At 38.0% G+C, this 12,679-nt stretch overlaps 1 protein-coding gene across 2 annotated transcripts in view; it reads left to right on the top strand.

Moving 5' to 3' along the window:
• The window catches only part of LOC113050813 (protein TANC1-like), an 84,505-nt gene that overhangs the window by 32,996 nt on the left and 38,830 nt on the right, over window positions 1-12,679 (top strand). For both annotated transcript variants that reach the window (XM_026214152.1, XM_026214153.1), the window contains exon 4: window positions 3,348-3,440. In XM_026214152.1, coding sequence (XP_026069937.1) covers window positions 3,348-3,440 — 93 coding nt within the window. The remainder of the gene's footprint in view (window positions 1-3,347; window positions 3,441-12,679) is intronic.

Here is a 12,679-nt window from a genome sequence, read left to right on the forward strand (position 1 = left end):
ATGTTTCTTCTGCAGAAGTTCCTGCAGAACATCACCCTCATGCACAATAGGAGTATCTATTACCTCAGGCAGACAAAAAACTTTATCACCTGCCAGATCATTACCAAGAATGAGTGACACCCCTTTAACAGGTAACTGTGCTTGGACTGCCAGTTTAACCTTCCCTGAAATGATCCCAGAGCGTAGAAACACTTGGTGTAAAGGAACTTTAACTACTGTGAGATCAATACCCTGTACCAGCACATTAGAACCACAGCTTGACTGTTCAGAGAATGGCAACACATTTTGTAGGATAAACGATTGGGCAGCACCAGTGTCACGGAGGATACGAATATGCTTCAACTCAGACTCCGTTTCACCCAATGATACTACACCATCACAGATGAAGGGTTCAAAAGTAGACTCAACCACTGAATTCAAAGACACATTTTGTTCAGATGCGAAAACCTTTCTTTCGATCAACGCAACACTTTTCGAAGGGTTTACTTTTCTACTGACCTTGCGTTTCAAGGTGGGACAATTAGCGATGAGGTGCCCAACCTCATGACAATAAAATCACTCACGGTTCTCATTACTGTCTGCACTCGAAATGTTCTTTGGTGCCACTGCGGCATCCTTAGAAGTACGAACTCGATCAGGGAAATTACGCTTTGTGGGTGAAAACACTATTTTATGCGTAAGTACAAATTCGTCAGAAAAAACGGCAGCCTCAGAAAGAGATGAGACTTTTTGCTCATTTAAGTAGACCACAATTTTCTCTGGTAAACAACTCTTAAACTCCTCCAACAGCAATAACTCTTTAAGCTGTTCAAACGTGTCTACCTTGTTCGCAGCGCACCATTTATCAAATAAATTAGCTTTGTCTCTCGCAAATTCAACAAACGTTTGGCTAGGGATTTTCACAAGACTGCGGAACTTTTGCCGGTATGCTTCAGGAACTAGCTCATAAGCACGCAAAACGGAATTCTTCATTACATCATAATCCAAGCTCTGCTCAAGTGTTAACGCTGAGCAGACTTCTTGGGCTTTACCAATGAGCTTACACTGCAACAACAGTGGCCAAACATTACGTGGCCATTTTAATGTGGCAGCGATTCGCTCAAACACAGTGAAATAAGTGTCAACCTCACTTTCTCGAAACAGTGGTACTAGTGCAATTTGGCGGCTAACATCAAATTCAGGTTGACTTACTTGTGGGTTGCGTCGAGGTGCAGGAATGGGACCTGGAGTGGAAGCACTGATGGGTGACGACACAGACACGCTCACACTAGGCGCATCAGCAGCTGAGGGGAGAACAGGTGATCTGGTTTTGAGCTCAAGCTCCAATTCTTTGAGCTTGATTGCTCGCTTAGTTTCAAGCTCAACTGTGCGAACCTGCAGCAGCTGACTTTGATATTGTTGCCTGATCAACTCCAACTCCAACTCTTTTAGTTTGATTGCCAACCGAGGATCGCTCGGAAAAGGGAGATCAACGGGATCCATGCTGGCCATCTCCTCGGGTTTGGGATTCTCCGCCCCCTTACCCACGGAAATTGGCAACTGATCTGCAACACCCGCTTCACTCACCTCTGGCAAAACTCCATTTTCCACCAAATGCTTATAGATCACATCCCTGATCTCACACTTCACTGCACCACGAGGAACTTTAATTTGATATAAATCAGCAACTGAAAACAGATCATCTTTGCGACAAATATCCAATTGTTCAGCAGTAGGCTGAATTGCAAACTTTTCCAATTCAAATTTAGAGGACATACCGAATTCCCTCCCCCTTAAAGTGAAAACCACTAGCCAAACAAAAAACAAAGCAAATTTCATGAATTTGTTTTATCACAAACACGCGACCGCAAAACTCCAATTGGTTTGTGAGGAAAAACTCCTTTTTAAGACGAGCCCCCAATTTCTGTTACGACCGCTAGGGGTCAGCCGTAACAGGAAAAGGAAGAGAGTCTGAACCAGAGCGAGGTTGAATAAACAATAATTTATTTACAAGTTGGGACTTAGCGTCAGGGGCAGACAAGGCCAAAATAACAAACAAAAAATCCTCTTTATTAACCCTCTACACTTCCTAAACCAAAATTAAAGAAACCAAAAGAAATAAAATACAGATTCAACTTACCTGACTCCCTAAACCCAAAACAATGTGAAAAGTGATATCAAAATAAAATGGCGTCTAACCCCCTACGTCCCTCAACTTAACAAAAACTAAGATCAACAAAATGTTAACAAGATATATATATATATATACACACACAAGTTAACAGCAAACAATTTACAATCTGAATCCAAAATCGTAGTCAATCAGGCTTAGGTCAAGTTAACCGGGAATATCACAGAATTTAAACAAAGAAAAAACAATACAATATAATTATCACAGAACACAATCACAATCTTATTCACCAACACACTATCTCTCTGGTAAGACACTCAAATTCAAACAAACAACAATAACAAAGCAAACAGCAAACTATGGAGTCACACGCGATGGCACAATCATGGCCCCTATTGAGTGTTTGGGGCAGTCCTTATATCTGGATCAGGTGAAGAGGAGAACCAATCGCAGCCTCCAATTAATTATCTCCAGGAACCGCCCATCTGAAACAAACATGCACAGAGAACACAAGAGGGCAGAATGGAAACAACCAACAAAGGACTTTTGCTCATAACAGACACTAAATCAGCATATTAGAATGATTTCATTTGATATCATGTGAGACTCGAGTAATGGCTGCTAAAAAATTCAGCCTTGTCATCACAGGAATAAATTACAATTTAAAATAGATTCAGATAGAGAACAGTTATATTAAATTGCAATGTCAATTCACCATATTACACTTTTACTAAATTTCTGATCAATTAAATGTAGCCTTGCTGAGCATAAGATACTTTCAGAGACATAGAAAAATCTTACCAACCTCCAAACTTTTGAATATGAATTATTTATCGTCTGTTTCTGTACTCTAAGCACTTCTATGCTTTGGCAAAATTATATATGTTGACAAGCATGACAAATAAAGCTTGACTCTGACTCAGCTGACACAGGACGAACTGCTCAGGGAGATTACATCACTACAGACTCCTCATTTATACTGGAATCTCTCTGGGAGTACAGGACAGCTGATCACAACTGTCACTCACACACACACACACACACACACACACAAGCACACGCAGATCCACATGCAGCTCTGCCCAGAAATTCAGATCGCCAGCTTTTAAATCCCATCTGGAAAGACTTAACTGTGTGTGTGTATGTGCGTCTCACTCTCTTTCTCTACCCTTTTTCTCTCTCTTTCTCCCAATCTCTCTGCTCTGGTCTTCCTCTCATTTTCGATCTCTGTCTGCAGGTTCAATCAGGACACCCAAATATGTGGAGAATCCTCATGTTTCTGGAGATCCTGTCACCTGTGCTCTGAAGAACAGGAAAAAGAACAATAGTGGTGAGTACCAGTGGGTCTGTTAAGAAACATTCTTTTATATGAATGTTTGCATTTGTAGTTTAATTCAGATGTCCCCACAAGGATAGTAAAGAGATAACCAGATTAGGTAACCTACATTTTATAAATAAATAAATATTGAATACTTATTTAAAGGTAATGCTCGTGTGAGGGTTAAGTTAGGGGGAATTAAAATATCATTACCTCAATATAAAAACCATAGAAGTCAGTGGAAAGTCTGCACAGTCTTGGAGTGAGATTTGCCCATGTCGTAAGATGAGGGATGGTGTTTTTAAGATGTGGGGAGTTACATGAATTTACAGCTGAAAGTTCAGTAAATCCAGCAGTCCATTAAACCACATTCCTCTCTCCCTATTTCTTACGTGGTATACTTCTGTCTTCAAGGGCCAATCTTTCCCTTTTCTCTGTAGAATGCTGATCTGATAATTTTTTTTATCCCCTTCCCCCAAAAGGCTGCATTTATTTGACCTGCATTTATTTGGCCAAAAATGCACAAACAGTTATATTGTTAAATATCATTACAATTAAAAAAAAAAATACATATATTTTTTTAAATATATTTAACTTTTCTTTTTTAATGTAATTTATTCCTGTGATGTTAAAACTTAATTTTTCAGCAGCCTTTACTCCAGGATTCAGTGTCACATGATCCTCGAGAAATAATTCTAGCATGCTGAATTAATGCTCAAAAAACATTTTTTATGATTAGTATTAATGTTGAAAACAGTTTTGCTGCTTAATGTTTTTTTGAAAGCCATGATACTTTTCTCGATATTCTTTGATGAATAGCAGTTCATAAATATTTGCAATTATGTAACTTTTTACTCTCACTTTTGATCAGTTTAATGAGTACTTTTTGAACAAAAGTATTAATTCAAATGGCATTTGACATAATAACTGTAATATTTATTAATATATATATATATATATATATATATATATATATATATTATGCTAAAAACAGTTGATTTCCTGCTGACTTGGAAAAAATTCTTGCTTCGGTGTAAACGCAAGCACACCTGCAAATGTTGTCATTTACACAGCCTTTGTTTTCATGTTTTTGGACACACAAACACACAGAATTACACCGATGACACATTCACAGATGTCCCCTCATTAAAAGTCATTTGTTATATTTGGACCCTCTCCCTAGACACCTCTGTTCTATTTCAGGCAATCGTTGTGTTTGCTTTGTCCTTTAATTTTATACATCTAGAATATTGGTGCATCTAAAAAAAATTAATAACAGTCTCACCCCCACCGTTTGATGATCTCTAATGCAGATTATGAGAATGGACCGATGCGGTGCCCCACTCCAGATGAACCTTATGTAGATGCAAATGAATGACTTTCAGCTTGAGGTTCATTGTCCTGACAGCTGTTCTATAAATGCTCTCCTCCTCTCCTTCCATACCTGTGTGGACTAAAAACTGAGCTCAAAATGAACAGATTTTCTTTACCAATCATAGAACCTAGAATCATGGGAGACCGAGTAAAAAATACAAGCCACACACCAACCGTTCACCTCCAAAACAGATGACATTGAAGTGCATTAGAGTCCGACCCTTCCTGTGTAAAACGCAATTATTGTCTCTGTGTGTACACTTACTGTTTCCTGAAAGGATGAAAAAAGCCTTTGTGATGTCATTACAGATGCCAGCAAATCCACCTGTGATTGGGCAAAGTGCTGTGTAAACTGAATGATGTCATCTTGTGATGTAATTGCATCTGGTGGATTGGAATGTTTCTCACAAATGCTAGGCATTTTTTTCCTGATCGCTGATCTTTCTTTATAAATAGAGGGAGAGTCCTATTATTAGTTCTATTGTCCATCGTTAAAATGCATTCTTGCATTACTGTGGCAGTAATGCTAGCCCAGAGCAATTCATACCAATTTTTTGGTATTTTTTCATTGGCTTTTGGATTACTGCAAAAATCAGCTCTGTGGTCCGCAAAAGATATGCATTTAACCACAAAGCCATAAAAAAATAAAGCCTTACTGCAGGCCAATGGAACTGGAAGTTCTTACTCGTTTCCGGGTTTTGGGCTATAATAATACGTCACTCTATATGTGCTGCATCATGAATTGTGTTGTGATACATTTTTGTTTTTCATTAACATGTTTTGTGCATTAAGGGGCATTCACACTAGCTCTGTTGGCATTGAAGCCACAGCAATTAGGGACGCACAGTATTAATACCATATAGGTTATATCTAAGATTTTTTAATTAATTAATGATAAAAAGTATAATTTCCATATACCAGCCAACATTGTGAATTTAATTGTGCAAACGCATTTCCCTATATTTGGTATAGATTTATTTATTTTACCACACTACATTAAGTCACAAAGTCAAGCTTTAAAAACTTATGTAATAATGTAATAACAATGATAAATGTAATTTTTGGCAAATATACATTTTTCATGCTGTGCATTATGTCATGATGCCTAAATTTACTTGTAACATTTACAGCAATTCTAATTTAGTTTTAGAATTTCTTTTTCACACAAAATAGTCTAGGTATAGAATTTGGAATATTGATGATAACATGAAAATATTTGCTGGCTAATGGTCAGAATTTTATTGGTGCAAGTTGTGTAAGTAATTTAAAATAAACTTGTCATATTTTATTGAAATTTAATACAGGTGGCATATACCTTGAAAATCTTGTTCTATTGGAGGATATTAGATAATAAGTGTCCTATTCCTAGTTGCCTAGGAAATCACTGTTTTAAAAGAACAAAAGGTAGCACAGGTACAAGGTTGACTAGCTGAGACCATTGAGACCAAGTGCAGTGCAGTGCCATGTGCTGTCAGTTATAAGGGCCTTTCGCACCACAGGAACCTTTTCATAGTACCAGAACTAATTGTGGAACTACCCACTTTGGGCGTTTTTTGCACCTCCGGAACAGCGTGCGATTTTTTTTTTTTTTTTTTTTTTTTAATACCGGACTGCCTTTTTCGAGAACCAAATTAGCTTCTACTTCGGAGCAGTTTCTAACCAACACAACTAATACTACACGTGACAGTAGACATTGATTGGCCAGATGCATTCTAAAACACCCTCTCCGGCCATGATTTAAAATGAAGTGTAAACATAGTCAATTTATTTCGCAAGTATGATGAACTGCGATAGATGGACGGACGAAGTAGTGCAGGCACTTGTAGCAAATGTAGCACTGCCCATTGTCATTGGAGATTCTCAATCCTCCTTTCCATTCTTTCAACCACTTTATGTATATGTCAACATTCCATGTCCATTGTTGTGAAACCTGCAAGACACAACAAAAACACAGCTCCGATCACAGCGTCCTCCATCCTTCTTTTGTTAACGTTGTTCTTTTCCATTGGTGAACGCCGCGCACAAAGGCCATCGATGTCAACCACCTTACTTCTCTTCCTAGTATCCACTGTCAGTGCGAATGCAATCCTTTAATTGTTACTGGGAAATAGTTTGTGCAAACTCGTCCCAGTACTTTAGTACTGTACATTAAGTTCTGGAACTAAAGTGTTGCAAAAGGCCATATAATGTACTATAGTCAGCATCCACATTTTGAACAAGAGACCAAGCAATACTTAAATTTGAGCATCAGAGACATCCTAAAGCTCATAGCCCATAGTATGGACTAATACTAGGCTTTTGAATCTTAGAGTTTCAGCCTTTCCTTTTGATTGAGCTGACAAATCTCTATGGCAACATTGTGTCTGTTCTTTTTGAGCCATGACCAGCATTTTCCACTGACATCTTCAGAGCACAATCTCCATGATGCAATTCTAATGAGCACTAATGATTTACCCAGCACAGATCTCTCATTACAGTTTGATAATACTGCACCGCATCCCGTCGTTTACACAATACTGCTGCTGGTTGTCTTCCGGATCCATGGATAATCTCCTGTTACATGTGTTTCAGCCATTAGCTGCAAAAAATAAACCTTGGAACATCAGGGCTGTAATTTAGATGTCATTTTGCAGGAAAAACTTTGACTTGTTTGACCAAAAAAAAAAATCACAAGACTCGGTTGACTTGCCATTTGTTGTCTAAAATCGATGCTTCGTCAGAGCAAATGTAATAAAGATTAATTGGTCCTTTATTTAATGACAATTGGGCATTGGCTCTAACAATTGCTAGCATGGAGGTGTGCATGCTTTATATAAATATATAAAATTAACAAATAAGATTAATGTCACCAATGATTTATTGAATTAATCACTTGCTTTTGTTACTTCATATCACGACATCACACATGTACACAATGTACACAATGTTATAAATAAATTAAATGTAACATTTACAACAAAAAGTTGTAAGGATTTGTGGGTGCAGTTGCTGTCAGTGATTGTAGGAATATGTTTAATTTGAAGTTCCCAAGGGTGGGATAACATCAAAGTTAGCGCAACAAGATATAGCCTGTTATTAGCCATGTGTGTGGGATTGCTTTGAAAAACCCATAATCAAAGTTTGATGACAGTTTTATTAATAAGTGTTATCGCCGGAGATAAAAAGGCTACCCATAGCATAAACTGATCTGAAAGGATCTTAAATTTGTGTGGTATATAAACATTTATTTTTGACAAAAAATTATGATTACTAAGCATTGGCTGCTATGGATCGAAGACAGAGTGAATTTTCACCATATGTTCAGTTAATTTTAGCATTATAGTTTGTACATAGCTGCTGATATACATCAAGAAGGGTACCGGTGTTCAATTTTAAGGTGTAAATGTTTTTCAGATCCTCTCATGTTGTCTTATACCATTTGTTAGCTAATTGTTTTATATTATTCATTATCATATTAGCAAGCTGTACATCGAAGTAAATTTAGGCAGCCTCGGAACTAAAGATCACTCTGGAAGAGTTTGTCCCTCTGGTCTATGATAAAATTCAGCAGATCTCAGTTCTTAAGCCCTTAATCTTTTGATTATTGCATTGGTTTTTTCCATTGCAACAAGGGTCATTAAAAAGCTACAACTAATTGTATTTGGTGGTCAGTGAAACATGTCATGCAAATTAGAACCATTGTAGAGGCACAGGATTGTGTTGTAAAGCAATTTAGTTTCTTTTTTTTGGGGACCAAGCACCAAAGGTGCTTAGGCACCTATTGTATTGTATCATTGTGGCGAGTGGGGCGGGGCCGAGAGGCGTGGGAACGAGGAGTGAGGCCAGGTGTAGTGATTGGAGATGAGCTACACATGTGCCCCACCCCCGGTATCGAGTCCCACGTAGGAGATGGAAGGATATAAAACTGGAGCGAATATAGTGAAGGACGAGAGAGGACCAGGCCTGGGACATTATTTTATGTTTGCTTTTTATTTTGAGCGCACCAGTCGTCCGTGAGGATAGAACTGCTTGCGGGAAAGTTGTGAAATTTGACACAGTGATAGAGGACAGCCCCCGCATTAACCCCTAAATGTGTTTACTTTATTGTAGTGCTGCAACGACGCGTGTAAAATACATTGTTTACATCTCGCGTAATGGGATACTGGGAATGGAGAAAGTTGCATTCTATCACAAAAACAGAGACCGCTGTTATCAAAAGTATGGGAATACTTTAAACAGAGGCCAAATAAAATGGCCCTTTGTTCCCTTTTCAAAACCGATATGGTGTACCACGGCAGCAGGTCTCTGCTGCAGATGTGATGGAATGACTTTATAAAAAATAAAGTAAGTCTGTGTTGGTGCGGGTTTCGAACACTCGTTAGGGGTGTTCACATATCGCGCCTAAAAACGTGTGGAAAACGCTAGTCGCGGCGCTTTCTCATTCTTTCCAAAGCGCTTGGGCAGTTGTGCCCCTGGGGCGTCTGCTGTTGCTAAGCAACCATGATGTGATAAATGGATTTGCAGCACTAAAAATCGCTTGCAGTAACTCTGCTACTAAATTTATTTCAAAATGGCAATCCATATACAGCTATGATCAGGTATTCCCTCATCTTAACTGAGCTTTCAACGTTGTTACGGGAAAGGATGAAGCTGATTTGTTAGTTCTTGTCACATGACCCACGGTGCACTTGCGGCATTCTGAAAAGTTGAGATTTTTTTAACTCGATGCTGTGTGGACGCATTCCCGCGCACCTACATAGGAAATAACGAACTTGGGAATATGTGAACGGCCCCTTAAAAGACAGCGCGCTGCGGGACAACAGTCACAAACCACCGAGCTACCCCGAATCAGCTCCAGATCTCTGGAAACCATGCTAAACCATAGCAGAACCCTGACTACATTTTATGGTTTGTGATGCTAAAGAACATTTCATGACTTCTCAGACAATTGTAAATTTGTGGCTACTGTGGTTTAATTATAAACGCTATCGTAAACTCATATTTACCATAATAAAATAATTTTCTTTATTATATATTTTATTTATATATATATTTTTTTATTTGACTCTATTATTATTTTTTATTTAGTTTTGTTTATTCATTTAATTAATTTTGAAACAAAATATTTTTGTCACATATGACCATATCATGCTATTACAGTGCACAATAACAACAAACTTTCAGAAAACATTATTTTCTTAAGCAAATTTATAAAATGTCATCCTTCCATTTGAAAATATAGCACTTAGTTTTTTATGGATTGTGTATTTACTAATGCTGGACCCCTGTATTGCATCTCTCTCGCTCTTTCTCTCTCTTGCTCTTGCTCTCTCTCTCTCTCTCTCTCTCTCTCTCTCTCGCTCTGTGTCTGTCGTACTCCTTCACCACCTCCCCCTCTTTTTTCACACTCCTCCTTACAAAGATACATACCTCTCCCTCTCTCATATCTCACACTATCTCATATCTTGGCCTGTTGGGGTATCTTACTCTGTCTGTCTCTCACATACATACGTGCACATGCTACCAATGAAAAGAATTGTGGGAAAAGAGTGAGTTTGTGTTCTCTGAAGATATTTTCTTATGTTATTACCTATATGTGGAAGAACAAGGCCATCTGATGAAAAGGGATGGAGTGGAGATGGAAGTGTGGACGGGGGAGGGGAATGGTGTTTCCAAGCTTTTTAGCATGCAAATAGATTTCAGCGTCTAGAAAATGAAAATGACGGGCCGAATGAGATGAGTGAGATTATGGTTGATTCATAGTCTAAGAGGCAGTATAGAAATTGAGACTGGAGAATTTGGAGGAATTGTCTGATTTACCCCAATATCTGATCCTTTACCTGGTTCTCAAACCACACAGATTTTTTTCTTTTTTTTATTCATCCAATTAAATTTAGGGTAATGAATCAAATCTCTATTTTATAACTTGAGCCAATGAAAAATAAATAATTTGCCCTAAACAATATTTGAAATCTTAGAGTTTCAGCCTTTCCTTTTGATTGAGCTGACAAATCTCTATGGCAACATTGTGTCTGTTCTCTTTGAGCCATGACCAGCATTTTCCACTGACATCTTCAGAGCACAATCTCTTGTGCTATTGTGAAAACTATTTTATAAAACTTGGCACAAAGTATATTTTTCTTGTTGACGTAAGTCAATTTAAATTCTATTTTTGATCTAAACTGAAAAATATAGATTTAATCGAAACAAATATAGGTTTTATAGACATAGAAAATATTGTTTAGGGCAAGTTATTTATTTTTCATTGGCTCAACTTAAAAAATATAGATGTGAAATCATTACCCAAAATTTTTGTGTGAAAAATTTAAAAAAGAATGTCAGCGTAATTTCTAGTTTAAAAATCTAGTTTACCAAACTAATATAAAACAGTTTATATCAGAATCACAACAAACAGAATCAAAACTATCTGGTTTTATTCCAAAATATTGGCAGTACTGAATGTTAGGTGCCAACTCACCTTTTCTGAGGTTGAGCATTACCTGCTGAATAAAATATAAAGTGCTTTTCAAACACTTACTCCAGGTGCAGGGCATAAATCAGTCTGAAAAAATGGACATAGCAGGTCTGAGATCAGTTGGTTCATCCATTACAACGTTTTCTTCCAAGATGATTCCCACTCTAGATGGGTTAGATGTGGACTTGCTTGATCATCGCTGAGGATTCTTACTGGAGTCTGTCTTGTCAGCTACATCCTAACAAAGGAAGAAACAGATCGATAAAAATATTATCAAGTCAGTTAGATAATGCTGTTGTCAAATACCCAAGATCATATGCTGACTTCACACCATGTACTACTTCTACATGGACATGAATTCTTTTTCCAAAATTTTTAAATTATGGCAAAAACAACATGAGATGAATGCACTTATACATAACTGGTTTACTGTAAATATGGGTGGTGATGTGGGTGATGTCAGGCTTGTCGCTGGCAACCTTTCTGTGAAGATCAAACGTTAAAGTTAGAGGGCCCTATCATACACCCGGCGCAATGCGACGCAAGGCGCAACACAAGTGTGTTTACTAGTTTCAGTCCAACGCAGTTCGCATTTTCCTGTCCAGCGCCACGTCATTTAATTAGCAAATGCATTTGCACCCATTTGTGCACCCATGGGCGTGCTGGTTTAAAAAAGAGGTGTGTTCAGGCGCATTGCTGTTGCATTGCTATTTTAAGAAACCGAAAATAGACTGCGCCATAGACCAACTCAAACCTGGTCTAAAGTCAATGGCGCAATATATTTTTTGTTATTTAAAGGGCGCGTGGGTAGGAAATGCGCCTCTGGGCGGGTCCACAGTGCGCGTTGACTTATTACACAGAGGGATGCACATCATACAAACATGCCAAATATTAAAACCAAAAGGATTAAGTTGTAAAAGAATATTATTGTGTAGGCTACATAAATGTAAAAATGTAATGATGGATAGTCATTGTGTGTATTAGAATTATGCTACCTATTTGCAATTCAGCCTATTATACTGTTATGCTACTTATAACGATGAATGAAATTCTACTTCATCCCACGCCTTCTTCACCTCGGGAAGCTTTGGTGGATTCCTGCTGAACTTCAGTTAAGTTTCAGCTTTTCCGCCAAAAAATTCCGCCATGTAAATAGCGATCTGCCATGGTGTAAGCGCATCTCGCTCTTAAAGGGAATGGAAGATGACACTCTGATTGGTTTATTGAATGTTACATCCATTACTTATTAAGAGAATAGGGACAACCCATTCCAAAAAGAACACGGAGCGTTTTTCCGTCGTTAAAATAGCAAAAGTGGATTTGGACACCTGCGCCGTGTGCTTTACACTGTGCGTTTAGATCGTTAAATTGGGCCCACAGTCCATATAAGGACATCTGACTTAAGGGTTTACATTTAATTGTG

This window comes from Carassius auratus, chromosome 31, assembly GCF_003368295.1.
Source record: "Carassius auratus strain Wakin chromosome 31, ASM336829v1, whole genome shotgun sequence".
Taxonomy (NCBI): Eukaryota; Metazoa; Chordata; class Actinopteri; order Cypriniformes; family Cyprinidae; genus Carassius; species Carassius auratus.